A 27,246-nucleotide genomic window follows, 5' to 3' on the forward strand; every position below is an offset into this window, starting at 1 on the left:
GCAGGATCAAATGGTCTTAATCCTGCCTTAATCACTAGTCACTCCTTGACTGTGGGAAGGTTATTTTTTTTTAAAAGTATACGTTTTAAGCATTTACTGTATACCTTACTGTTCTTAGCATCGCATCATTACATCAACTTGTGGAAGGCATTCATCATGTCCCTATTCTACAGAGTGGGTAAGTGACTCCATGGCAGAGCCAAGAACCTGATTCTAGAGTCTGTACTTTATTCTGCCTCTCAGGTCACCTAATCCAGTGTTCCCTGATAGAACTTTCTACAGTGATGGAAGTGTTCTAGTCTGCGCTGTCCAACTTGGTAGCCACGAGCCACATGTGGCTTTCGAGTCTGTGGACTGTGGCATATGCAACCAAAGAACTGACTGTTACATTTTATTTCATTGTGAATTACTTGAACTTTTAATAGCTGCGTGTGGCTACTGGCTACCCATAGGACAGTGCGGGGCTAATGGCTCTCTGTCAGTGTATTACTCTGCAGGGGGTGTCGAGAGCAGGAATTCATAGACGGCTCCAGCTAAGGGCCTGGAAAACAGTAGGTGCTGAGTTAGGGGTGCTAGTCATAGTATTGCAAAGTAGAGGGACTGTCTTTAGAAGACAGTGGTTCGTAGAGTGGCAGCAGTCAAAGGAAATTGCATGCAGAGTTGCATTCATACCTGGGATGACCAACTTGTTCCAGCTTGCCCAAGACTGTCTCAGCTTTAAAACTGGAAGTCTTGCAGCCCGGGAACCCCTTAATCCCAGGCAAACCAGGATGGTTGGTCACCCTGATCTTGCCTCAGATGATGGGGTGAAGAGTCCTCAGGAAATGGGGTTCCCTGAATAGGCTCCCTGAAAAGACGCTCCTCCATGGCCTCACAGCCTACACGCCAGTATTTGCCAGGAAAGCCACAGGCAAGCCATCTACCCTCTATGTGCCTTGGTTTCCCTTTTGGAAAGTGGGGGAGAAGAAGCCCAGAATGCTTGCAGGTGGCTGCGAGGAATTCAAGGTGCTGGGCTCAGAGCACAGTAGATGTGCAGATGTGGCTGCTCTTTGGGGGAAGAGTGTTCCTTAAGCTGTATTGCTGCTGAGACAGTCTTCAAGGTGTGTGTGTGTGTGTGGGGGGGGGTTGGGCCAGGCCTGGGTGGGGGTGGGGGCTTTCCCAGCAGTTTTTTGTGGGACAGCATCTTCAACGGAAATGGTCATATCTGAGAGCCCAGTGAGGCTGTTGTGGGCCGAGGCGTGGAATACAGAAGGGTCCCAGGGATGGAACCAGCTCCTTTCATGAATGTCTCTTAAAGTTCAAGGCTCTCTGTAAGAAAGTATGTGTGTTGGGGGGTGCTGATGAGTCACCAGCTTTGGTGCTACCCGAAGTTTCCTCAGACCTCACAACAATATCTGAAATGGCTATGTTCAAAGCTGGCTTTATCTGTGGGCCCGGATTTTCCCGCCCGCTTGCCTACGAAGAAGCAGATCTAGCTCGGGTTTAGAAAGAGTGTCTCAACCGTTATGCGTCTCCTCTTCCCCACTGGCCTTCCCTTCCAGGTTCCGTAGCCTATTGATGAGAGCCACCCTGGGCATCCCACGGACCTTCTGGAGACTGCAAAGTTCATGACATGCCTTCCCTTTATTTTCCTGTTTATTCAGGACATGTGTAAACACATGGGTTGCCTGGTTTCGGTGTCTCTTTGGCCACTTCATTATTGCTGGAGCCTCTGAGCATCACTGGAAACCTTGGGTTTTCTAAATGAATCTAAAAATATACTCTTTGAAAAAAAATATCTTGGAGTTGGAGAGTTGACACAAGGCACCGTTATTTATTTCTTTTCCCTCCTCCCGCCCCTCCTCCCCCTCCCCTCCCCATCCCCCTCCTCATCTCCTTTCTCCACCAACCATCCCTGAATACAAAAAAATCTGGGCAGCTAGAGGCCCAGAGGGACTGGCAAGGGCCCAAGGGTCAGTCTCCAGGGGCCCCAACCACCTGGGACGTTGGTGTGAGCCCTGGGCAGCTTTCATTGGCAGGCGCCCTTTTGGAAAATGGGGGGCTTGGGAGTCTGGGCGTGATTTATTGAAAGCTGCAGCGGGCTAGGGAAGGCGGTGGCTGGGGCGATCCTTGCAAACAGCCGCCTGAGCTCCTGCAAGGCCGCCTTGGACACTGGCGCGCCCCCACCCCCTTCTCCTCGCCGGCGGCCGCATCACTCCCTCTCCCTGACTTTTCTCCCGAACAATCAGGGACTTGTGCTGGCGGCCGAGGGAGCCACGGAGCTGGCTGGCCGCGGAGGAGGCGACGTCATGGATTCCTGAGTGTGAAGTTTGCAGGAAAGCCCTTAGTTTTTGAGATGGACGAGATCCAGTGGTTTCCATGGTGCTGGATAAACAGGAGGAAACAGTGAGGGAATCCCGTTATTTTACTGCATTGAAAGCCTATAAACACGGAGCGCCGGGAAGGAAGTCGCGTTCCCTCTCGAGTAAGCCGAACGCTGAGCCGCGCCGACTCCGCTGCTCCGGGAGCCGGGAGCCGGGAGCGGGAGGCGCGCAGCTCCCGGGCCGCTCGCAGGCTCCTCGGCCAGGGCAGCCCCGCGAGCATGCTTTAGAGGACGGCGCCCCCTTGGCTCCTGGTCTCCAAAAATAGAGCCCCTCTCACACCGAACGTCAAGCCCCCATCCCCTCCAGATGCAGAGAGAGGCTGCGTTCAGGCTGGGGCATTGCCATCCCCTCCGCATCATGGGGTCTGTGGACCAAGGTAACTGACTTGCCCTCTATTTCGGCCGGTTCCTCCTCTCGCCTCCCAGCCCTTCCCTTTCTGCTCCTTCCCCGGGCAGCGCTTTCGGCTCCTGGCTGAGGTTGTGGGGGGAGGCCCGGGGGCTCCCGTTCTCCAGGGCGCACAGGTAGAGTGGTCAGGAGGAGAGCCGCCCTCGGCCTGGCCAGGGAGGGGAGACGAGGGGGCCCGACTCTAGACCACTGAGCGCGGGGGGGCAGAGCAGTGTTCCAAGGCGGGATTCCCTAGGCGAGGCTGTCATAGGTTTTTCTCCTCCGTGGGACACCGGGAGGGATTCTCGCTACTAACCGCTGGCTGCTTAACCGTTTCAGCACTGGGCTTTTGACAGCACATGCCATTCAGCTGTATTTATTATTATTATTATTATATTATTATGATTGTCATCATCATCATTATTATATCATTAGCTTTTTTTTTTTTTCCGTTTAGGAGAACAGGCTCGGTCTTTTACTATATAGCAAAACTAGTCATAAAGACTTTGCTTTTTAACAGTCACAGATGCTCTGGGACATTTAAACAATTTTCTCCCCCCCCCCCTTTTTGATGTGTCTCATGGATACAGGCCTCGGGCTCCCCCTTTAAAGTGCAGTGTACCATCAGTTTGTTTTGCGATCTGATTACACTGTGCTTTCTGTGTTTCTGCCTCTTTTCCCCTCCTCTTGGATTTAGCCCTGGAATCATACTCCTTGGATCTGACGGGAGGGGCTTCACCTAGAAGAATATGATAGGAAAATCTCCCCTCTGGTTGGGATGGTGGAAGGGTTTGGGTTGTACACTGATGAATTGGTCTTTAAAAGTGGAAACCGGGCAGGGTGATGCGTTTCTCGGAGGCCAGCCCTGCATACAGCGGGGGCACTGCCCAGAGGGCTGGGCTGCAAGAGTTAAGTGAAATAAATATACGTAGGAGGAGTTAGCCTCGTGTCATAAAATCAGCGTTGAATGTAGGTTTTGTGCTCTGCGTGGCTGATTAAAGTTCTGGGGGGGAAGAAATGACAATTTCAGTAAATAAACCTGAGGGGCTTTTTCTGAAAACCAGAGTGAGGCCAAGTGCCTTGGGTTAGGTAAACGGTGTGCTTTGCCACAGCGGACCTCAGCGACACAGGTTTTTAGCTGAGTTCCGCTTTTGAAAGCCAGACCCTGCCAACACTTTGAACATTTTAACTGGTACCAGTTTATCCTGTCCTCTGCTAGTGGTCCAGTGTGTGACGTAATGGCTGAGAAAGATTACTAATATCGCATGACCTGTAAAAGCGATGCTCTCAGACAGGCAGCAGCTTCAGTAAGGACACGAATTGGTTTTGACTGTCACACATCCTGGACCAGAGTGTTTGATGTTATGCTGGTGGGGGAGGGGCGACAGAGTAATGCCAAAGGTAGCTCTATTCAGAAAGAGGGAGAGAGCGAGCACTTGGAAGAGACGTTGGGCTTCTGTTTACTCTGTGATCTACCGTGTTTCCCTGAAAATAAGACCTAGCCAGACAATCAGCTCTAATGCATCTTTTGGGGCAAAAATTAATATAAGGCCCAGTCTTATTTTACTATAAGACCGGATCTTACATAATATAAGATCCAGTTAATATAATATAATATAATATAATATAATATAATATAATATAATATAATATAATATAATATAATATAATACATATAATATATATATATATATATAATAAATATAATATAATATAATGTAATATAAGACCAGGCCTTATATAATATACCATGTTTCCCCGAAAATAAGACCTAGGCAGACAATCAGCTCTAATGCGTCTTTTGGAGCAAAAGTTACTGTAAGACTGGGTCTTATATTAATTTTTGCTCCAAAAGACGCATTAGAGCTGATTGTCCGGCTAGGTCTTATTTTTGGGGAAACAGGGTAACACAAGCCTCCCATTTTATTGCAGCTGCTGCACCTCTGCTCCAGGCTAATGAACTTGGCTCCTCTCTCAAATGATGAAGTCTGTGTGTTTTGGGTGTGCACGTGCATTGCCGGCCCTCCCCAGCCCATGCTCATGTGTGCAGGGATTGTGAGTACGTGCGTGCCAGTGTGTGTGTACAGATGTGGGAAGACAGGGCACCGCATTGTTCCCGGAGAACCACACTTGGCATACCAAGGCAACTGGGCACACAGAGTGTAGTTCCAGGCATCAAAGAGCTGGCATGGGAGACGCTTCGATCGTGCCCTGCAGAGGGAAACGCTAATGCCCCTTTAAACTCAAACACCACGTGAGCACAGGGACAGACCTGAAGTGTGCATGCAGATGGGTGGGGCCATAAAGAGCAAATAGAAATATTCGCATGTTAAGAAAATACTGACCTTGCTGTGTAACTTTGGGTTAAGGCCCTGGGAAAAACTGAAGGTCTGAAAGAGGTGTGTTCAGTTTTATCTGAAGTGGGATGATGGAAAGTATTTTAGGAATAAACAGACCCAGGGTGAGCTCCGCTCACTCCCAGACCCGAACTCCCTGCCTTCTGCTTGGATTAGGACTTCTCCTTGGCCACATCACAACTGTGTGACCTTGGGTAAATGCCTTAACCTCTCTGTGCCTCAGTTTCCACATCTGTGAAATGGAGCCAATAATAATGCCTCCCTTAAAGGATTGTTGTGAGATTCAGTGAGGTGACACATATAACGAACATAAAATGGCGTCGTGCTCATAGTCAATGCTCGATAAATGTTAGCTGCAATTCCTATATTAAAAATGTAAAGCAATAACTTACGTTGATCTAGGAAGTGGATTTTATGGCCAAAATTCTTTGAAGAGATGCAGTGTTTTAAACTTCTCAGGGTACTTTTTAACTTACTGGGGCTCTCCAGTGAGACAGATTGGGCTCAGATCATGGCTGTGAAGCCTGAGTTTCCTCATCTGCAAAAGAAAACATGAGAGTGCTGACCTCACAGGGTTACCACGAGCATCCTATGAAATCACACACGTAAAACGCTTATTTGTGTGCTTCACATGCGGTTGTTATTAATACAAGATGTTATTATTGTCTGACAGTTGAGGACAAGGCGAGCCAGCCTTGTCCAAGGTCACACGGCACCGTAGCAGGACAATGGCTGGTCCACAGTGAGAGCTCCATCGCTGTCCACGGTGGTGAGAGCAAACATAGGCTGAGCACCATCTAGGAGTGGCACAGCTAAATGTTGACAAGTATTAAGTCTTTAATTGTCAGGGCAACAGTACTCCGTAAGTACTGTAATAATTGTCTCCTTCACAGAGCTAAGGAATGAGGCACAGAGAGGTACAGTAACTGGCCAAATGTTACCCAGCAGGGAAGTGAGGGAGCCATCATTTGAACCCAGGCTCTTGGCCGTATGCTCTGCTGTCTCTGGAACTTGCTCATGTTATTGTAATCATTATAATACCCTTTGATAAATGAGGAAACCGAAGTGGTCCAGACCTTGGTCCTGAGCTCTTTTTCCCAACACCACATTGGGAAGGGGTGACATATCCTAGAAGGGTAAGAGAGAAGTCTGGAAGGTTGTGAAGGCTACAAGCATCATTGTTAAAGATGGGGAAACTGAGGCAGCAACTGATTTGTCCTAAGCCTTGGATGAGTTAGGGAGGGCTCCTTGCCTTGCCTCACCTCGGAGAAAGGAAAGAGCGTTTCTACTTCCACCAGAGGGAAAAAGAGTCCACAGACAGCCACGGGGCTCTAAAGCCAGCGCTGGTTTCTGCTTCTGCACAGAACCCACACCCCTCCAAGGGCCCCTCCTCCTGGCTAAGCCCTGCTCCTGCTCCCCAGACAGCCCCTCTTCCAGCGAGTTCTTCCAGTCTCCCCTTCTACAGGGAGAATCACTCCTTTTCTCAGACCTCGTCTGATTACCTTTAACTTTCCTTAGCTGGATTGTAAGCCCCCCGCCACCCCCCCGAGGACAGGGGTGAGAGCTCCTTTTTCTGTGAGTCTTCAATGGATCCCAGGTAACATTTCTACACCCAACATGTCAACAGCTTGAGATCTGGGTGAGAGGTTCAAATCTTGGCTCTGCCACTTGCTAGCTGTGTGACCTTCTGCAAGTAACTGCCACGTCCTGTGCCTCAGTTTCCCGACATATAAAAGAATGATAGTTATATTTAACCTGGAGTAATAATTAATATATTTAACACTGAGTATCAGCCAATCAGAACAGCAAGAACAGCGTCCAACGCTCTTATGGGCCAAGATTCAACCCTTTATCTGCTGAATTGCAGGGAGGGTTCCAAGGCAGCAGAAGCCATTGGGGGTGGCAGGTGACAGTAATTATTTATCAATCTATGGAAGGTTTCAATCTTTGAATAAACAATATAATGCTCAAAGTACCCACTTAATAAATAATTGCTGTCATTATTGAGGTACAATTCATGAATTCAATATTTATACCCCCCCCAAAAAAAATCCAACGTGAAAAGAAAATTAGCAAGGGCTTTCTTGTACATTTTCTCATTGGATAGCTCTCACTCCCTACATAAATGAGTGATTCTTTCCCATCTTATCTAGAAGAAGGCAGGCAAGGTCCTGTTTTTGTTCCTTTGCTAGAACAGGAGTTTGAGACTCTCTGGCCATCCAGACTGGATTAGAGTCTCGTGCGCTCTCTCCGGGCCTCTGCCCTGCACTGCCGTCTTCCTGTACTGATGGCACTGGTGGTGACTGTCCATGTTTTGTCCGTGTCCTCCTCCAGACGCAAACTCAGGGAACCAGAAACCACACTGTCTCGTTCACTGCTATGGCCCCAGTGCCTGGATGCACTCTGCCCTTTTTTTTTTTTGCTAAATGGATGGGTGGAAGAGTGAATGCATGGACGATGCACAGTAGGGGTGATATCACGTAGTAAGGCCATAGAATTAAGACTTAAGCTCTGAAGCCCCGGGCCATTATTTTGACTCACTTTCTTCTGCCTCCTTTTGCCAATGACGGTGGCATTTGACTTCCATATTTTCCCACCTCCCGCTAGTGACCTCAGCAGGATTCCTCTTGATCACCCAACAGGCACACACTTTCCTGCTGTTGTCTGGAGTGAATCAGCCCCCAGAGGGAACAACAACAAACCATGACCATGACAGCAGCCATCACTTGCTGAGTGCCAACTATGTGCCAGGCACCACCCTAAGGGCGTTCCACGTGCCACCTCGTTAATCGTCACACTGACCTGACAGTCAATATCCCCGTCTTGCACAGGGACTAGAGTCACTCCTCCAGGGTCACATTAGTAGGGCACAGACCTCGGACACAAAGCCACTCCACCACGTTTGTTGCTCACCCTTGGGCTGGACTAATCGTAACGATAAGGTGACCTGTTTTCCCTATCAGACGCATACGCTATGGCCAAGCACGTTACAGATACTATGTCAGTGGATTCTTGTAAAAAAACCCAGAGAAGTTGGTATTTAACATGATCCTTGTTGAAAGGGGAGGAAACCAAGACGGGAGTGGTCAAGGCATTTCCAGGGCAGACGCAGTCCCTACTGATGCCAGAAGCTTGTGTTTAAGGGCTCCATGGTCCTGTTTCTCTTACTTCCTGCACCAGGACCACCCAGCAAGACGGCCACGAGCTGGAGAGGAGGGCCGCAGACCTCTGAAGGAGCCAGCCCTCCACAACGTTTGGAGTGTGTGTGTGTGTTGGGGGGGGGGGTTCTCCTCCCTTACACCTTGCCTTCCTGGGACGCTCGGTAACTTCTGGCAGCCCCCACCCCTCCGTTTCAAGTTCTCTCCAGCACAATGGACTTGCCCAGGGACCTATTTCCTTCAAGCCTCTCAGTAGCCGAAGCCCAACTGGGTGCTTCTTTGGCCTGACATTCTGGCACATCCATTTTCAGCACTGTCACTGCTTTGGGAGCCGGTGTGTGCCCGTTCCCCTCATTCCTTTGCACACACACTATTCACACTCTTCTCTGTGCCTTTGCCTGTGCTGTGCCCATCTGTCCACCTGGGGCTCCCTTGCCCCCTTTCACGTCTTTCATCAAGGCCCAGCTCATTCTCATCTCCTCTTACAAGACCCGTTGACCGTCAGCTCGTGTTCATCCACATTTTTAGAGCGTCTGCTATGTGCCAGTTACTGTCCAAAATGTTGGGGATGGAGTGGTGACCAAGACAGTCTGTCCTCATGAGGGAAACACCAAGCAAGTGAATGCAGGAATATCCAAGATAATGTCAAATGGTGTTCAATGCGAGGGACTAAAATAGGAGAAGAGAGTTGCAAATGACTTGGTATATGCGTGTGCCTGTGTGTGCTTGTGTGTGTGTGTGTGTGTGTGTGTGTGTGTGTGTGTAGGTGGGTGTACTCGTTTCCTGTGGCTACCATCACAAATTACCACAAACCGGGTAGCTTAAAACAACAAAAATTAATTCTCTCACAGTTCTGGAGACTAAAAATCTGAAATCAAGGTGTTGGCAGGGCCACGTTCTCTCTGAGGGACCTGGTAGGGGAGGGTCCTTGGCACTCCTTGGCTTGTCAATGCATCACTCCTCTCTGTCTCTGTCTTCATGCAGCCTCCTTCCTGTGTGTATGTGTGTTCTCTCCTCTTCTCATAAGGACTCCAGTCCTTGGGTTAGAGCCCTTCGCTCTCATGACCTCATCTTAACTTGATTACATCTGCAAAGACCCACTTTCCAAATAAGATTGCATTCACAGGTACACGAAGTTAGCCTTTGAACATATTTTGGGGGAGGGACACAATTTAATCCACAATAGTAAGGATTGATAGTTCAGACTGGATGGTCCCTTCCTCTCTATAGAGATCTCTGAGTGGCGAGCGATCTGCCTGTAATATGTCTGGGGGACGAGCATCCCAGGCCGAAGGAATAGTGGGTACAGAGGCCCCTAGGAGTGACATGTGCTTGGGATGTTCAACAACTAGTAAGACCTGTGAGGTTGGGACACAAAAGATGGGGGACGTGTGACAGGAGACAAGATCATAGATGCCAGCCAGGGCGGGTTCACGCAGCATCTTATGAGCAATTTGAAGTTCATTCTCAGGGTAATGGGGAGGCATTGAGGGAATTTTAAGCAGCAGGGATGTGATCTGGTTAATCTTTTCAAAGGATCCTATTGACCATTAAGTGGGGAACAGCCTCTAGCCAGATAAGAGTGGATGTTCAGAATGCAGGCGGGAGGTGTTGCAGTGGCCTGGGCAGGAGATGATGGTGGCCGGGGCCAGTAAGGGGTGGAGAAGGAGGGGAGAAGTGGAACTTCTAGTCCGTAGTCTGTTCTCCTTTATGGTTCTCAAACTGTGTTCCCTTGAGCCCTGGGGGTTCTGCAGTGTTGGTCCCTGTCTTTGGCACCCGAGAGTAGATGCCATTAATTTTATGAATAATAGGAACCACTTCAGACATGTCTTCGTCTCGGCCCAGCCTAGATTCCCCATGTCAGCTCCACCTCACCCTCTGCTATCACTGGGAGTCATAAGACTTTTTTTAGCGTTTCATCTTGGTCCAAAAATGTCCCTTAGCAAATCCACCCTTAGCTAATAACCCAGGAACAATGTGACTCAGTAATGAGTATCAGATTTGTGTGGGACAAAACCATTTCTGTGGTGGCATGTGTGACTTTTAAAAGTAACACCATCACCTCCTATGCCTTAGTGGGGGTAATAGTGAGTCTTATGTATGGGGGTGCTCGGAGGTTTAGATCATGTCTGTGATGCAATCAGTGTGTATAAAGTGGTCCGTTTATTTTAGCTGCCATTTACACTATTATTTTACTGTTTTAAATTCAAGTTATTACTTCCCGTCAGCCTAATAACCTTCAGGAGCCTTTCCTGAAGGGGATACATCTATTTTCCACCAAATCTCCGGGGTCTTCTCTGTGGGTTTCGGACCACCTACTTCAGTCACTGAACCAATGAGACCAGAGGCATTTGTGGAGTATGTTCATGGGGACAGACAGGGGCAGCGGAGTGGGGGCTGTGACAGCAACAGAATCATCGGAAGGGGGCGGCCCCTCCTCAGCTCCAGGTAACTGGTCCATCTGGGAACATGGGCCTGCTGTGGCCAGATCTTCCCATTTTTTTAGGGTACAGTGGGAGTTTGGATTTTTATATGAAATCTCCCAATTAAAAAATGTTAGTTCAGATTAAATAAAAGTTACAGGGCAGGCCAAACATAATATGCCTGCCGGGTTATTAGCTAAGATTGGATGTGGCTGAGCTACTAGAAACCTGTGACTTGATTTGGGTTCTGACTTCTAGGTGAAGACCCCTGCTCAAGGGTCGGGGTGGCAGAAGGCAGTAGGAGGCGGGGAGAATGACAGGAGATGATACCAAGGAGAGCTGGGGGCGGGGAGGGCAGCTTATCTGCAGCCTTGTAGGCAGGTGTTTGTATTTAATTCTATACTTAATGGGAAGCCGTGGGAGGGCTTGTGGGATGTATGTTTTGAAAGGGTCCCTCTGGCTGTTCTATGTAAGGACAAACATGGAGGAGGCGACTGCAGTTGTCCAGGTGAGGGATGCCAGGGGGCTCGGATTACTGGGGCGGGGGGAAGGCCACTGGAGTTGGTGAGAAAGGCTTGGATTTGGGTTATGTTTTGAAGATGGAAATGCCTGGGTTTGCTGAGGGTTTGCAGGTGGTGTGAGACGAGGCGAGGAATCAAATCCCTCTCCTTGGTGTTCAGTCGGAGAAGTGGAGGAATACAAGGGTGGTATTTGAGCTGGGAACATGGGAGAGGCACAGTTTCAGAGGATAATAGGGTTTGATTTGGACACATTCACTTTGAGATGCCTGTTGGATGCCCACATGGAGATGTTGGGTGGACAGTGGGATGTAAGAGCCCAGATTTCAGGGGCCAGGTCCAGGCTGTAGCTAAAAATGAGCTTTATACCAGAAGGGGGAAGTAGGGCAGAACTGTGGGTGGTAGGTTCCTCCAGGGCCAATTTGGAGGGGCCTCAGGACTCAGAGCCACCTGCAGTGGGGGTGGGGGGAGGGCTCAGTGCTCCTAGATATTTGTATTCAGGTGAAACCAAATTATGCTGAGTAGTTTGTCAAAGGAGCACACTGGGGTGCTGTTACCAGAAGGAGGGGGGATGATTCTCAGAAGGCAAAATTAACTCATGTCCACTAGAGTAGAGACATTAATCATTATGGGTGGGGACGACAAAGGACACGTGAGGAGGACAGCAGCCTGTCTTCTTTTCTACAGCACAAGGGCAGGCTGCTTCCTTTGTTTATCCCTGACCAAATTTCAGGGTCTGGACTTTGGGTCTTGTCATGAGGACCAAGACCACCCAGACCCTTCTAGATACTTGGCTGTCCCTGTCTTAGCCTGGGTCATCTTCCCTCCTTCACCTAAGTTTGTCAGCCATGCCCAGAGATGCATGTTGGATGTACCCAGTATAGCTGGGCTCATGGTTAGGAAACAAAGATGATTTCTTTATGCTCTGCCAACCAGAAAGTGCCTCCCAAGATTGAAAGATGGGGAGTCCTGAGCCAGGCCCAGGTCCCTGGAATGGAGTTTGAGTCTAAACCAGTGGTTCTCAGACCTGGCCACACATGGGAAACCTCTGGGGAGCTTTTACAAAATGCAGTGGCCCAGGCCTCACCCTCAAACATTGTGATTGGAACTGGTCTCTGGTGGGGTCTCTGGGGGTCTAAGTGCAATTGGGAAAACCCTATTCATTGCTTCCAGGATACAAGGCTGGTGAGGGTAGTGCTATGTCCTGTTGATGGCTGCATCCTCAAGATCTGTAGCAGTGCCTGGTACCGAGCAGGTGCTCAAAGAAATATTTGTGGAATGAATGATGACCAATAGCTTTGCACAAATCCCTTAATGGAGCCGATGGCTCCCCTGCCGCGTGTGCATTCTCCATACTTCCGGCACATGGGAAAGGGTTCCAGTCAGACCCCACTTGAGGTTAAGCTGTGGTTCTTAGAATCCCTGAACTGCTCCCACCTACTCTCTGATCCACTGATTCTCAACACTGGCTGCATGTTAGATTCATCTGAGGTCATTAAACTCCCCCTCTTCCCCCCCCAAAAAAAAATAAAAAAATAAAAAAAGCTTTTGGATGTTCTTGTTCATTGAGCTTAGATTGATGGCTGAGCACAGGCTTTAAAAAAAGTATCCCAGGTGATTCTAACGTGCTGTAAGGGTTGAAGACCCCTGTTCTAATCTTTTCTATCACTGTGAGTCTGTTTTCTGACTTCAGTTCATTTGGTCCAAGACCCCTGGAGGTGTTCTATTGGGGGACGGTATTGGGTTCATGTATAGTGTTCCCCAAATGTACCTGTTCATAGCATTCACTTTGGGTTCTTGCTTAAAAAGACACATCCCTGAGTCTCTATTCCAGACTTAGAGTCAGAAGCTCCAGCGACAGGTCTGGGAATCTGTGGTTAGCCAGCGTCCAGGTGTACTTGTTACCTGCCAACCTCTCCAGCAGCATGGCCCTCCTTGCTCAGCCTCCAACACAGCAAACTGCTGCTGGCTTTTGCTTTAGTTTGGTCCCCACTGCCGAACACGCCTCCCCCAGGTCTTCCCATCAACCAGGTTTGTCCCAATGTCACCTTCCCAGAGAGGCCCTTTGTGACCACAGAAGTGACTGAGGACTCCCCAGCCCCTAGCCTTCACTCCACACCCCTGATCAGGTCTCTCCTACACCCTACAGGAGGTGATCTTTGTTTCCTTGTCTTTCACCTTGATGTCTCTTCCCCCAATCAGAGCCTGAGCTTTCACAGGACCACAGTGTCCCATTCATGCTGGGTCCCTGGCACATGATAGGTGGCCAAGAGGTACAGATGGGAGTGTGGGACTTGTATTTTCAGAGTATTGGTGATATTTTTCCCCCAGGTCCTGGGAAATTGAGTTTAGGGCCATGCGGGGGACTGAACTCTAGGTGAAAATCATGCCACAGCTGTATGCGCACAGAGGCACAGGTCTGCCCCCTCGGAGACAAAAAGAGGGAAAATCTGGAGATCAGCTGGGGAGCAGTCACCTAGGGCAAAACTACAAGTGGCAGCAGCTTTCTTGTCTAGATCCTGGGTCTGGCAGGGCTCGCAGTGCTCACTGCAGGAGGGTGGGAGGCAGTGGCCACCCAGCGCGGCCGTGCTGAGTGCCTGGCCGAGGACCCGGCCGGTGGCTAAGAGCAGTGCCCCGGCATTAAGGACAGGGCAGGCGGCGGCCTCCTTCCTCCCGGGCGCTGGCCAGCTGGGGCCGCCCGCCTCTCCCTCCCTTCCTCCCCCGGGTCCCCTGGTGATGGCCCCGCCCCCGCCGGCCTGGCCGCCCTGTCCCCGCCTACCCCCTCCCAGGGCTGCAACAGGTGCCTCCCGGAGCAGGAAGCTCACGCCGCTGCAGCGGCTCAGTTCAACCAGGCGCGTCCATACTCGCTGCACCAGACGCGCCATCCCCGGACCCGGCGTGCGTCCCCACGAGGACAGTGACCCCGCCACTCCACTTCTCTGCCCGCTTCCTGCCACCTTGCCACTCCACGGCGAGGGGCCCAGGAGAAAGCCCAGCCTGCCCTCGTGCCCCACCAGACAGCCCTCCCGCCGCCTTGTGCGCCATGGATGTCCCGGAGCAGCAGCCGGACCCCGACGGCGGGGACGCCCCGGGCCACGAGCCCGAGGGCAGCTCCCAAGACGAGTTCGACTTCTCCATCCTCTTCGACTATGACTATTTGAATCCTATCGAAGGTCCGTGGAGGCTCCCCCCGGCCTGGCCTCCAAGCCCGGGCTGGGGCTGGGGCCTGGGGAGTGGGCACAGGGCCCTCTGCCCCTCCAACTTACTGCGGGGCTTGGTGGGTGGAAGGTGCCTCTCCCCAGGTGAGAGGGAGGGCATGAGGCGTCTGGGACCACTGCCACCCCTAGGGGGCGGTAGGCTCACTCTTGCCCCGTAGGGCGTCAGTTTCCAGTTACTTGTGACTTCTCCCTCAGAGTCACTGGTTAGGAAGCCAAAAGTGGCAGGGGGTTCAGCTGGCCTTTTACCTGCTGCTGGGTGGTCAGAGGGCTACAGAAGTGATTTGCTTTTGGAGGGAGGAGGCGATGCAGCCAAACAGTGAAGTTAGTGAGAGGGGGCTGGTGGAGAAAGAGGTTCCCACTGAACCTAATTATCAGGGCAGGTGAAAGCTGATCCTCCTTCCTCCAGGCGCCACCGGGGGTGGGGTGAGTGGCATTTGTTGGGGGACTTTGTATTGAAACTAAGGAAGAGGTTGTCTGTGTCTAAAGCTGGAGTGTGGTTTGACTGCACTGTTAGGAGGCCAGCCCATTTCCTCCCTGGGTGGTGCTGCTGCATTTGCGAATGCACCGCCCCCTCCTCCTGTGGATCAGTCTGAGCTTTAAGTGATGCCCACCCCTGTCCTAATGGCTGTGGGGGCGGGGCCGGAGGCGCGGGGAGTGTGGGCTGCTCCTGTCTAAGGGACCTGACCGCCTGTGCCTTCAAGTCCCCTTTGCCGCTGGGGGCAGGGACTTCCCCAGGCTGGGCTGTCACTTCACGTGTTCCGTAGGAGCCTGCCTCAGAAGCAGGAGGAGGCCACACACCCAACCTCACTGTATTTTTCTGGTTAGCAGGTTGTCTTGGAAAAAAACAAAAAAACCCAAGCAGGCTTCCTGATTTTGACAGCCCAGCCCAGCCAGCGCTTGCTGAAGCCTAGGGGCAGGCCTGCTGGTAACTTCCAGATGCACCGGGGCTTGGCTGCCTGTGGAGTGCAGGAATGGGTTGTGCGGGCTCATTTGTGTGGGCGGCCTTTTCACAGTCTGGGGTGGGGGTGGGGGAGGGGGGAGGCTTGCTGTTTCCCAGAGGTGCTGTGTTAGGCGGCTGAACGAGAAGGTTTAACTTTCTGTCCATGCATCTTAGGTGAGGGGCTTGCTTTGACCTCGGGGATCCCCTCCACGTGGATACCAAGTGAAGACAGGAATTAGTAATTATTCTGTATTTTGGCTGGAGATGGAAATAATTAGCCACCAAGAGAGACCAGTCTTCTCGAGTTGCAATCTGGAGGCCATCCTTTGCTTTGAAAAGATACGATGAAGAATCTGCAAATGATGCCTGTAACATCAGTGGTCTTTCTGTGGGTGAAGATTAAAGTCATGTTTTGCAGGGAACTAATACTTACACCCCTCCCAGATTCACAATCGGCTAACCTTTTTTTTTTTTTTTTTTTGGCGGGGTGATTTCCGGGGAAATAGTTTCCAAGCCAAATCTGATCTGATGGGAGGTGCTTTTTATAGTTTTTCTTGGCAAGTGGTGTTTGGTGGCCGCCAGATGGGTGTCTAAGTGACCACAGTGAAAGCCCAGGAATCTGTTTTATTTTTTCAAGTAAACTGCTTTTTTGGAACAGTTGTAGTTTTACAGAAAAGTTGTGAAGGTAATATAGAAGGTTCCTGTATACCCAGCGCCCACTTCCCTGCATTTACTATTTTACATTAGTATGGATTGGACTATTATAATGAATGAACCAGTATTGATACATTATCATGACATAAAGTCCGTACTTTATTCCGATTCAGACTGTCCTTGTTTCTTGTGAGCTTGACAATGTTGTGGCACACCGGTTAGGTATATTGTCGAATGTCCCTCAGTTGGGGTCTTTCTAATGTTTTTCTCATGGTTAGACAGGGCTATGGGTTATGGGGAGGAAGACCACAGATGTAAAGTGACCGTTTCCCTCCCATCCTATCAAGGGCCCCTGCTGTCAGCATGATTTATCACTGTTGTTGTTGACCTTGATCACCTGGCTGAGGTAGCATTTGTCAGGTTTCCCCACTGTAAAGTTATGCTTTTCCAAACTGCTTTTTGGAAAGAAGTTACTGTGTGCTGCCCCACTGAAGGGGTGGGGAGTTACGCTCTGGAATCTGTAAAATAAGGACTCCTTGCTGAGAAGTAGGCAGCACAGAAATGTCATAGCTCAGGAAGAGAAGGGATGTCATGAGCCTTGAGAGGCTAAAGCGAGCTGTTGCAGATGTGGGTGGGGCTCTGGCTTACCCAGATGTTCATAGGGGTCCCCTCTCTGTGCTTCTGTGTGGTGGAACTCCCCAAGGGCCAATACCAGTCCTTATCTTACTATTGGGATTTGTCCCAGATGACAGTACATTGGCCATGGGTGTGAGGTGTTACCTTTAATGGACAGGAACTTGGCAAAAATCAAGGAAGGAGAAAGGCTGCTAACGGGACAGATGTTGTCAGACATTGGTGGAGGTAGAGAATTAGGGGGAAGTCAGATGCTCATTTTATGGAACTTGAGCAGATGTTTATTAGCTCATGTCCTAACTCCTCCAATCCTAGCAAGGAGGCACGCTTGCCACCCCCATTTTGCAGAGGAGGATGCTAAGGCACAGAGAACTGAAGAAATCTTACCAAGAAGAAATAGCTGGGTAATGGCAGAACAAAATCATAAACCTGGCAGTCCGGCTCCAGAGCCTGCGTTCTGAACTATGGGTGTGAGGGTTCCTCATTCCCTTGTTGGATGAGAAACACATATAAAGCAGTTTGTAAGGGGCCTGGCACCATGGCAAGGCTGAAATTTAAAACATTTACCAACTGAGTGATTTTGGACAAATCATTTAACCTCTCTGGACCTCCATTTGCTCATCTGACAAATGGCTGAAATACAGTACTTACCCCATAAGGTTGATTGCCTTGAATGGGTAACCCACTTAAATAATTTAACAGTGTGATTTGTAACTGGCATTTTATTAAACAAACCCTTGATTTTGTGAATAGAGGTGCTCAGTGAACGTGAGCCATTATTCATCCAACTATTGAACACCTACTGTGTTCGATCCTGGGGTTACAATAGGGAATAAGACCTGGCTCCTGCCTCACTGAGCTAGAGCGTTTAATTATTTTCTCTTGTCTAATTGCATAGGCTGGTATCTCCAGTAGCATGTTCATAGTTGTGGAAATAGTAGACATCCTTGCCTTGTTCCTGAGCCCAGCAGGAGGACCTCTAGTGTTGGCTTTAGGATCGAGGTGTGTGTGTTTAGGCCAAGGAAGTATCCATCCAGTCCTATTTCTTTGAGAGTTTTGATTAGGAGTGGGAGTTGAATTACATGATAAACTTTTTTGGCATCTATGGAGAAATAGGATTTTATTCTTTTTAGATCTGTTAATATAGATTTTTCTAGTATGGAAACATTCCTGGTATAAATCCTCCTTTGTCACTGTGTATTATTTTCTTCTGGTGGTGGGGCCAGTATTAGTTTGATAACATTTTATTCACAAATTTTTTTCAGCAGTATTCACGAGTGATATTTGTAATGTCCTTTTTTGTGTGCTACTGGGTTTAAATGTCTTTTATTTTCTATGCTCAGGAACAATGTATATATTGTTGGGATAATTCAGTTTCTAAAGTTGTGATAGCATTCCCCTGTGAAGCCATCTGGACCTGCTGCCTTTTTATGGGGTTTGTTCCGTGATCACTTTCTCTATTGTGCCTGTGGGAATTGGTCTGTCTACACTTTCTGTTTCTACTGGAGTCAGTTTTGGTAAACTATCTTTTAAAGAAATGATCCGTTTCCTCTGTCTAGGTTTTCAAATTTATTTGCCTAGAGGCATGCAGGGTAGATTCTTATTTTTCCTACTGAGGGAGACAGCTAAGAATGAATGGGGACAGGGCTTGGGGAATCCTGACCCGGGCTCCTGACCCCACCTTGGAGGGGAGAGGTATGCTGACTGTCAGCAGACAGAAGTTGCATCCCTTGTGCCTGCTTGTGAATCCAATGAATTCATACTTTTCCCAGCTGTAATGCATTGGGTGAGACAGATGGGTACTGGAAAGCCCTGGTCGCCTCCAGAGGTACCAGATCTTCTCTGGGCTATGTTAGGGATGCTGTGTTGGGAGTACTCACTTCTGGTGTGTCTCAGTGGGTCTGGTGTATCCCTCCTTCAGTTCCTGGTAAGCTCATGCATGTGTTGCTGACTTGGACCTTTCAGAAAGGAAAACAGTCCTGGTCATTACCTGTCGAGTCTATCCCGGTGATCCTTAAACTTTCTAGATCACAGCCCTTTGCAAAGCCGATGAAAGCCACAGATCCCATATGCCCACTCACTGTTGGAGCACATGTGCCCACAGTGTGTGATATGGTGCATCAGGACATCCCACCCCACCCCACATTTCCCCCTTGGCTCTCCACTGCCTTTTCTGCCATTTTCAGGTAGCGTTACAGACCCAGCTATAGCCCATTCCCTAATGTCACCTGCAGTTCAACTCAGGAACACCTGCTCTCAACTCATTCACAGGAGACAATTAAAACCTCATTCTCTCAGCAAACACTCACTGAATGCTGGTTTTGTGCCAGGCCCTGTGGGGGTGTAGAGAGAATTAGATATGATCCTGCCCTTGCCTGGCCCCCAGGCTGTTGTGGGACATAGCCTGGTAAACACATAGGGACAAACGAGGTGCTAGGATATAGTATCATGGGTTTTTTTTGGTGCTTACTAAAAATAGACTTCTACCCTAAGCAAGCAGTTTCGCTAACATGTGACATTCAGAGACGTTGTCATCTGTGTTCAGTTAAGGACAGGCCTTAATAAGCTTGCTTTGTACAAATAGTGTCTCCAGGTGTAGCTGGAAAGGTGCGGGGAGGCCTAGAATTGAGCAGTGGCCTTGTCAGGGAGGCAAAGCAAATGGGAAGAAAGTTGCCTTAATCATTCTTCACTATTGAACACATGTCGTCCCAGCTTCCAGATTGAAAGGCCTCTGTTCTTGAGGTAGCCTTAGATTTTGAATGGGAGTGGAGGCCCTTAAAACCTTAAAGTGGTGTTACTTAGGTGGGTTCCCAGGGTTTTCTGGTCCTTATCATGTGATGGGGCTGAGTAAATTTGAAAAATGCAGCCTCTGTGGCTGTGGTTCTCAGTCCTGGCTGCACGCTAGAGTCATCCAGCCACACCTGGACCTATGCAGTCAGCCTCTTTGGGGTCAGTTAACATGGCTGAGAGCCATACAATGGTAAGTGGCAGGGCAGGTCTAGGACCCAGGCAGCCGAGGATCCCAAGTCCCCGCCCTCAGAACTGCAAGTCAGCCAGAATGTCACTGACTCCAGCTTTGATGGAGCCCAAGTCTGGTAGCCTGGAGGTACATTCATCCTCTATATGTGATATTTATGTAATTATCAATTGTATGTTTACTGCTGTCCTAGCGGGAGTATACTCATTATAAAACATGCAGCAAAGATAAAAATGGGAAAGGACAGGATATAAATGGCAGTTCTGCTATTTTTATATTTCTTTCTACACCCCACTTGATTGTTGTGCATGCCTCTTGGGGTACATGGTCCCCCAACTCTGGAGGCCGTTGGTTCAGCAAGTCAGAGCACCAGGTCTGAAATCAGAACATCCTGCCTTGAAATTCCGACTTAGTTGCCTCTTACCTGTGTGTTCCACAGGGCACTAGAAAGCACACAGTATATAATGGCCAAGTAAATGGAGGAAAAGTTTTATAGTTCCTCATTGGTGGTATGCCTCAGGGCCCATGATTTTCATTCTCTGGGCTGTGTTTTTCTCACCTGTGAAATGAGGATGGGACGGTGGTGCTCACTTTCTAAGGCTGATGGTTTCCATGAGGTGGTGTGGTTAACATGCCAGCTGCCGGGCTGTGTGAATGTTGCGTGGCTGTGGGGGTGGACTCTGAGAAGTCTTCTGGCTCCCCTGATTTGCCTCAGCCTTTGATGAATCCTGAGCCTTACGACAAGATAGTCTAGAATGAAGAGCCATGCAGTTACTGGAGAGGAGCCATGGCCGCGGGGCTTCAGTCGGCACTACAGCAAGTTATCTAACTTTGCATGTTGGGTTCTGATTTTAAAAACTCATCTGGTCCCTGCCTCAGCCCCAGAACTTGGCTGGCTGCAAAAGCTTTCTTGGTTGTCCAGACTTCAGGGCCGGGAGGTACCCCTGTGACTGCCTCTCTCAGGCAGGCAGAGCCTGTCCAGGTGTCCTGCCCTGTCTCCATGGGACCCTCTGAGAGGCGGGGCCAGGAAGGTGCAGCCCTGGACGGTGCAGCATGATGGATGCCTTGTGGCTTCCCCCCACAAAGGGACTTCCTCTTTCCTCCCTCCCTCCCTCCCCAGCACAGGAAATGGCCACAAACTCCACAGAGCTCCTGCCAAACGAGGCTTCCCCAGGGGCTGGTTTAGTGCGAGGTTGAGTTTTTGCTGATTGTTCCCAAACTCAGCCCAGAGAAGAAGCTGAGACCCTGTTGGGATGGGTCAGAGGCTGCTGTCTGCTTCCCTACATGGAGCAGAGTCCAACACTTTTGGGGTAAAGCAAGAGGAACTGCCTTTGACTCTTTCCTGAACTTTCAGTATGAATTTTTTCCAAAATATGGAAAAGGAGACATAATGGTATAATTATGTCCCCATCACTAGGCTTCAACAATTATCAACATGCAGGCCAATCTTACTTTATTCCTCCTGCAACATATTCTCCACAGCCAGCCCCAGTTAGTCTAAATCAAATTCCAGATGGCGTGATATTTTATTAATAAATAGATTAGTATATAGCTCTCAAAGATAAGGACTCTTGAGAAAATTCAAATAGCCTTATCAAACCTGAAGAAGAAGAATTCATTTCAAATGTCCCGTGTTCAAATTTCCTGCTTGTCTCAAAAGTATCTTCTTACAGTTAATTTATTTGAACCAAGATCCAAACAAGACCTTCACATTGGTATTTGGTTGACATGGCCAGTGTGGCTCTTTAACTCTATAAACGTCCCCATCAGTCTGTTTTCTTGCCATTTATTTGTTGACGACACAAGGTCATTTTTCCTGTACATTTCCCCACATTTTGGATTTTGCCAGTGGCATCCCGGTGGTTTCTTTTAACGTGTTCCTCTGTCCCTGGCATTCCCGATAAAGTAACATTTAGATCTAAACGCCCTGCGCCTTGGATTTTTAATGCTTTTTTTTTTGGTTTTGTTTTCTTCTGCAAAAGAAATATATCAAAAGCAGACTGCAAGCTACAAGCAGAGCAGAAAAATTGCTTTTCCTGAGTGCTAATCTGAGGTTTGGGGAAAGAGTGTTTTCTCAGTGGGGCCTGTTTTAGTTACTAGGACGCATTTCTAAAAGCCAGCCCTTCCCAAGTGAATTTTAATTGAGTCATGCCTGGGTGAGCTTTCTGAAGGGAAGAAAGTCGCCTGCAAAGCTTAGGATTTATAAAGGTTCTTATTAAAACAAACCTGCTTGGGCATGCCTGGAAAAGAGGGGATGTTAAATGAAGGCAAACCTCCCCAAAAACCCCCAAAACCTTTGTCTTCGATGCTTACGGAGGTCATTGTAAAGACTACAGAAAGGGGCCGTGCATCTGTGTGACCCTAAGAAGGTGGGCTACAGGTCTGACAACCCCTACGGGTGACATCACTCTGTTGTCATGGAGAAAGAAGGAATGTCATTAATGACCAGGGTTGGCAGGGGCCACTGATTAAGTGTGCCAGCTCCCGGGAACATGGCACCAAAATGAAAGCTCCTGGGGAAAAGTGTAAATAAAGAACCTGTCAGTCAATAAAGTATTAATTTTAAATCTCTGCCCCTGGCCAAGGGTTCCAGGGGCCCTGCTGTCTTCAAGGGGAAGTTTCCATTTGGAGCTCAAATTGGCTAAAAGAATGGTGGAAATCAGCTTTTCGGGGTGGGGACTCCATAGGGGTGAAGTTTTTGAGGTGCTGGCGTAAAGGTGAGGGGTCTTTGCTGAGTTGTTTAGAGGATGAAAAGAGGGGAGGGAAGGTGGTTGTCCCCCCACCCATGTCCCCATGTGCAGGCCTTTGATGGAGACATGGGTTTAGCCCGGGCTGGCCCTCTTTCTGAGGGAGGCTAGTCTGAAGTCTATTTCTGGTGAATTCTTCTGACCAGATCTTCCCTCTCCTTTTGGCGAGGAGGTTGCGTGCATCCTGCTGTCTGTCATGCACTGAATGACAAGTGTGGAGGGACTGTCTTCTGTCAGAAATGCACCTCTCGAAGTTACAAATCTAATCTCCAGGGCCTGTATTTCTGAAACATGGAGGCTGTACAGATAGGTGACTGGATAAGTAAATTATGGTGCAACCATACAATGGAATAGTACACAGCATTACAAAGAAACTGTGGCTGCGTGCAACGTGGATGAATCTCAGACATGATGTTGAGTGAGAGACGTGACATGTACATCCTGTTTGATTTTATTTATGTGACATTCAAGAGCAGGCAAAGCCAGTCTACGGTGAGGGAAGTCGGGCTAGCGGTTCGCGCTGGGTGAGGGTTACTGGCTGGCTGGAGCCTTTGGTGGGATGGAAACATTCTGTATCCTGCATGGTAGATACACAGGTGCACACACATGTAAAAGGGCACGAGATGTACAGTTAACATTTGTGCATTTTACCGTATTTCAGTGATGGCTCAATTTGGATCCCAGTTTTGCCGCTGATTGTTTTTGTGACTTTGGGTGAATCTCTGCACCCCCTGAGCCTCAGCTCCCCTGTCTGTAACACAGAGGCGTTGATAGTACCTGCCTCCAGGCTGGTTGTAAGAGAGGGAGACAGTACACATCAAAGCCTGCGGCACAGGGAAAGTCAGCTATTTGAATAAATAAAAATAGGAAGGTCTCTGAATTTTTGGAAGGCAGTAGGGCCGCATGGAAGGACTTTAAACCAGCAAGAGGTGGTTCTTTCCATCCCAGTTTGAGGCTGGAGATGAGACCTGGCATTTTCCAGATGCCTGGGTCCTGCTGCCCCCCGTGCAAGCTGACCTTGAGACACGCGGGTTACAGATTGCATGCATTTCTCTACCCCGCTCCAAAAGGAATACGTGTCAGTGGTGGCTGTGTGTGTTTTTGCAAACAGCCATGCCAGCAGCCCGTCTGTAAGGCTCATTGCTTGCAAATTGTCCCAAGTCCTGTGTCCCAGGCGCCTGGCCTCATGGCAGGCTGCCTGGGAAGCAGGACCAAGCCCTTCTTTCTGCCCAGGCTGGTGAAGGCAGACGGTTGTCTTACGTGGGCAAGGTCAGCAAAGAGAGTGTTCATGGTGACTTTTTCCAGTGGTTCCACATTGATGAGCCAGGATGGTAAGCTGCCTCCCGCCCCTTTCTGGCATTTTTGGACCTGACTTAGCGGGATGGAATTTCTCACCTTTCATGCGCTGTGTCTGTGTGTGTCATCTCTGAGAGACGAGAGTGACAACCTGATTCTCTACCATTATTAATACACATGATTCATTGATTGGGAATCCAATCACCGTTCTGCATGTGTGCATAGGGGGCTCTTTGGAAGGTTTGCTGCACGTTGCATTTGTCACTTGAAGGCGACCTGTAGCTTTTCAAAGAGGTTCTTTCCGATAGGTGGTGCAGGCCGCCAGATGAAAAATCTATCCACCTTTCTGCTCCCTTTGGCAACTTCTCGCAGCCCTGAATGCACCAGAAGTTACAAGAGTAGTCGGGGTGATGGGAGGCAGGATTTCTTCCCTCCATCTTCTCCCCTTTCTGCCCACTGCACATGTGTGGTTCCAGGTTGTGGCATCCTAGGCACTGTCATGGTAACAGACTGTGATGTTTCATACCCAGGGCCTGGGAATCGCACCACCTCGGGGTGTGAGCTCATTGAGTGGTGGGTCCATCACCTCAGACAAGGGGGCCCTGCTGCCAGTCTGACAGGCGTCTGGCCTCCAGGCCGTGCCCCGGTTCCACTCCATCACGTCCTTCAAGCCTCAAGCACCAGTTCATGTTGTCTCCTCCCCCCAAAGACAGACGCCTCATGTAGGTTCCCTAGCTGGGTTTCTATTTCGGTCACTTGATTCTGCTTCCTGAAAATTCCACCGGGCCTGTAGTTCCAGGCGGAGAAGATGTTCTCTTGCTGTTCCTTTTTTCAAAAGTGATCTGTTGGCTGGTGGGTTGACTCCGAATGGCTGCCTCAGACTTGGCTGTGTGTCCCTAAGGGTGAGCAACAGGCCACAAGAGGCTCCAGGAGGAGAGGCGCTGGCAGAGACCACCCGTGGCCTGAGTGTGATTTTTAAAATAACGGTTGACTCAATCCTGGGGCTATGGAGGGACTGTGAATATTCCAGAAGAAAGGAATCAGTGTCTTTAGCTGTTGGGGTAACTTCTTCCTCATGGGGCCCCCGGAGCAGTTTCTATTCCGGGGGCACCTCATTTCCCTGTGTTGAGGTGTCACCATCCAAGAAATAGCCCCTTTCAATGAGAAGCAGGGTAGAATAATGGTTATAGGGGTAGGGGACCTGGCTGCCTGAGACTGAATCCCAGCGCTGCCACTCAGAAGCTGTGTGACTTTGGGCAAATGAGTCACCCTTTCTGTGCCTCATTTTCCCCATTTGTAAAATGAGGAAGCTATCATCTGCTTCATAGGGTTCTTGTGAGACAAGCATTACTATATATGAAATACATGCAGTGGTTCTTGGTATGAAGTAAATGGTATGGATGTGTTAGTTGTTATCATTTTTGTTATTGCAAGTAGTTCCCTGAGTCATTAACACTTTAGTAAGATTTAGTTCAGCTCCCAGGTAGCCCGGGGAAAAGAACACAAAGCATGGAGTAGAGGGGATGTTGGAGGCGTTCTTTACCTGCTGCACATATTTCCTGTGGTGAAAAGAATTCCTAAATTGCTGACGTGTCCATTTTATTTTTATAAAAATTTTCTCCCTTGAGTTTTTAAAGCTTTTAAAGGCATTTGGGGCTAGTGTGTGTGTCATACTTTCAAGTTATGTAATAAAGCAATGAGAGCTGAGAAAGGATAGAATTTTCACTTGAAAGATCTTTCCCTAATAACAATGATAACATACCGATCGGTCCTATTTATTGTTTATTCTGTGTGTGCTGGGCTTTATGTGGATTAGGTGAACTCTCGGGTTGGTATTGCCACCGACCTCATTCACCGTGTGATACATGAGGACTTGGAGGTCCCCCAGGCCCTCAGCCAGGGGGGATGGGGCAGTGGAGCTGGGGTCCCCTAACACTGTGTGTTGACTGAGACCCGGATCTCAGTGCACATGCCTGGCTGAGGTGGGGCTGGAGTGGCCTCCCCAGCCATCTTGTCCTGCAGTGTCTGAGAATGGCCAGAGGTCTCCCCTAACCTTCGTGGGGCCTAGATGGTGGGTGAGCACCTGGGAAGTTGATGAAGGGAAGGGTGACGGTAATTAGAACTTTCAGAAGTCTGCTGTAGAAATGAGTTCCCTGCTGGGGCTGACAGTGTGCCTGACATGTCTCAGTTCTGAGTCTCTTCAGGTTGGAGGGCATGGCTCATGGATGGATGCCCACCGTGTGGGCATCTGTGGGGTTCAGGCCCTGTGTGAGGCTCTGGGCCGTATTGCATAGAGCCACGTTCTCAGCCGGGGCCATTCTGCCTTGCAGGAGACATTGGGCAATGCCTGGAGACGTGTTTTTTAGTTGTGACAACAGGGAGACGGGCGAGGATGCTTCTGACCTCTAGTGGGTAGAAGCCAGGGATGGTGCTAAACCCCCCTCCAGCAACGAGGAATTGTCTAGCCCCAAATGTCACTAGTTCTGAGACTGAGAATCCCTAGCCTAGTGGTTGATGGTGCTCTGAGGCCTGGGTTCAAGCTGTGGGACCTCGGGCAAGTTAATTCATCGCTCTCTGTCTTAGTTTCCTCATCTGTAAGAGGGGAATAAGCAGTGCCTTCTTCGTAAGTTGTCGCGAGGACTAAATAATTTACTACATGTAATGTGCTTACAACAGGGCCTGGTATACAAGTTCTCTAAATGTTAGCTGCTTTTTCTATTATTATTATTAATTTATTATTAACCCATATCTGCCTTCAAAAAGCTCAGTCTAGTGGGGAGACAGACAAGTTGAATCTATAATCAATAGACTTTACTACACGACGCTCTGGATTCTAGGAACACAGAAGAGCTGACTGATCTAGCCTAGGGAATCAGCAAGGACCTTCAGGAGGAGGTGGCCCCAGTGGAATCTTGATGGACAAATAGTGGCTTGCTAGGTGCAGTGAGGACAAGAGTTATGGAAGGGAATTCTGGGCAAGGGGAACAGCATGTGCAAAGGCGTGAAGGCACAGAGGATCTAGAGCAGCACCCCCTGAGTCCCCCATTGCTGTTTCCATTTTCTTCCTCTTTGAGCACTGATGCTTCCAGTGTGGGCCAGGGACCTCCCATGGCAGGCGAGATGGTTTGACCAGGTCCACTGTTGGGTACCTTGTACATGAGAGCCATGTCCTTTTCGTGCTATTTCTCTTTGAACTCGTCAGAAGGGGTAGCATCTCAGTTAAGTGTTCCTGTGTCTTTAAGGCCTTTCTCTCTGACACTTGCCATTCCCTCCTCCCACCTCCAGTCTTAAAAGAGGTAGGCTTTCTGGGGTCATGGAAATGTGCTGCATCTTGATTGTGGGGGTGGTTAGAAAGGTGTATAATACTTGGCAAAACTCATCAAACTGTACACTCCAAGTCTGTCTATATAAATTACACCTCAATAAAAAAAAGAACATTGAGGGGGGAAAAAAGAGTGGGCCTCAGGCTCAGAGCCTTTGGCTGGCCACAGTGTCTCGTTTGAATTTAGTAACTTTTATTCTTATTGTATTTTTACCCTACCTTCTATTTATGGAGGTGACACTGATTTTCCATTTGT

General features: G+C 49.2%; 1 protein-coding gene across 5 annotated transcripts in view; it reads left to right on the top strand.

Annotated features, from left to right (window-relative positions):
- Positions 1–2,010: 2,010 nt before the first annotated feature.
- The window catches only part of NFATC2 (nuclear factor of activated T cells 2), a 151,964-nt gene continuing 126,728 nt past the window's right edge, over positions 2,011–27,246 (top strand). For 4 of the 5 annotated variants that reach the window (XM_019726080.3, XM_019726081.3, XM_019726078.3 and 1 more), the window contains exon 1: positions 13,996–14,376. In XM_019726080.3, coding sequence (XP_019581639.1) covers positions 14,247–14,376 — 130 coding nt within the window. In that variant the 5' untranslated portion in view covers positions 13,996–14,246. Of the gene's footprint in view, positions 2,740–13,995; positions 14,377–27,246 lie in introns of those variants that run through there. The other variant, XM_088789072.1, reaches the window with a different exon arrangement.

This window comes from Rhinolophus sinicus, chromosome 13 (genome assembly GCF_057876585.1).
Source record: "Rhinolophus sinicus isolate RSI-liver-muscle chromosome 13, RSI-T2T, whole genome shotgun sequence".
Taxonomy (NCBI): Eukaryota; Metazoa; Chordata; class Mammalia; order Chiroptera; family Rhinolophidae; genus Rhinolophus; species Rhinolophus sinicus.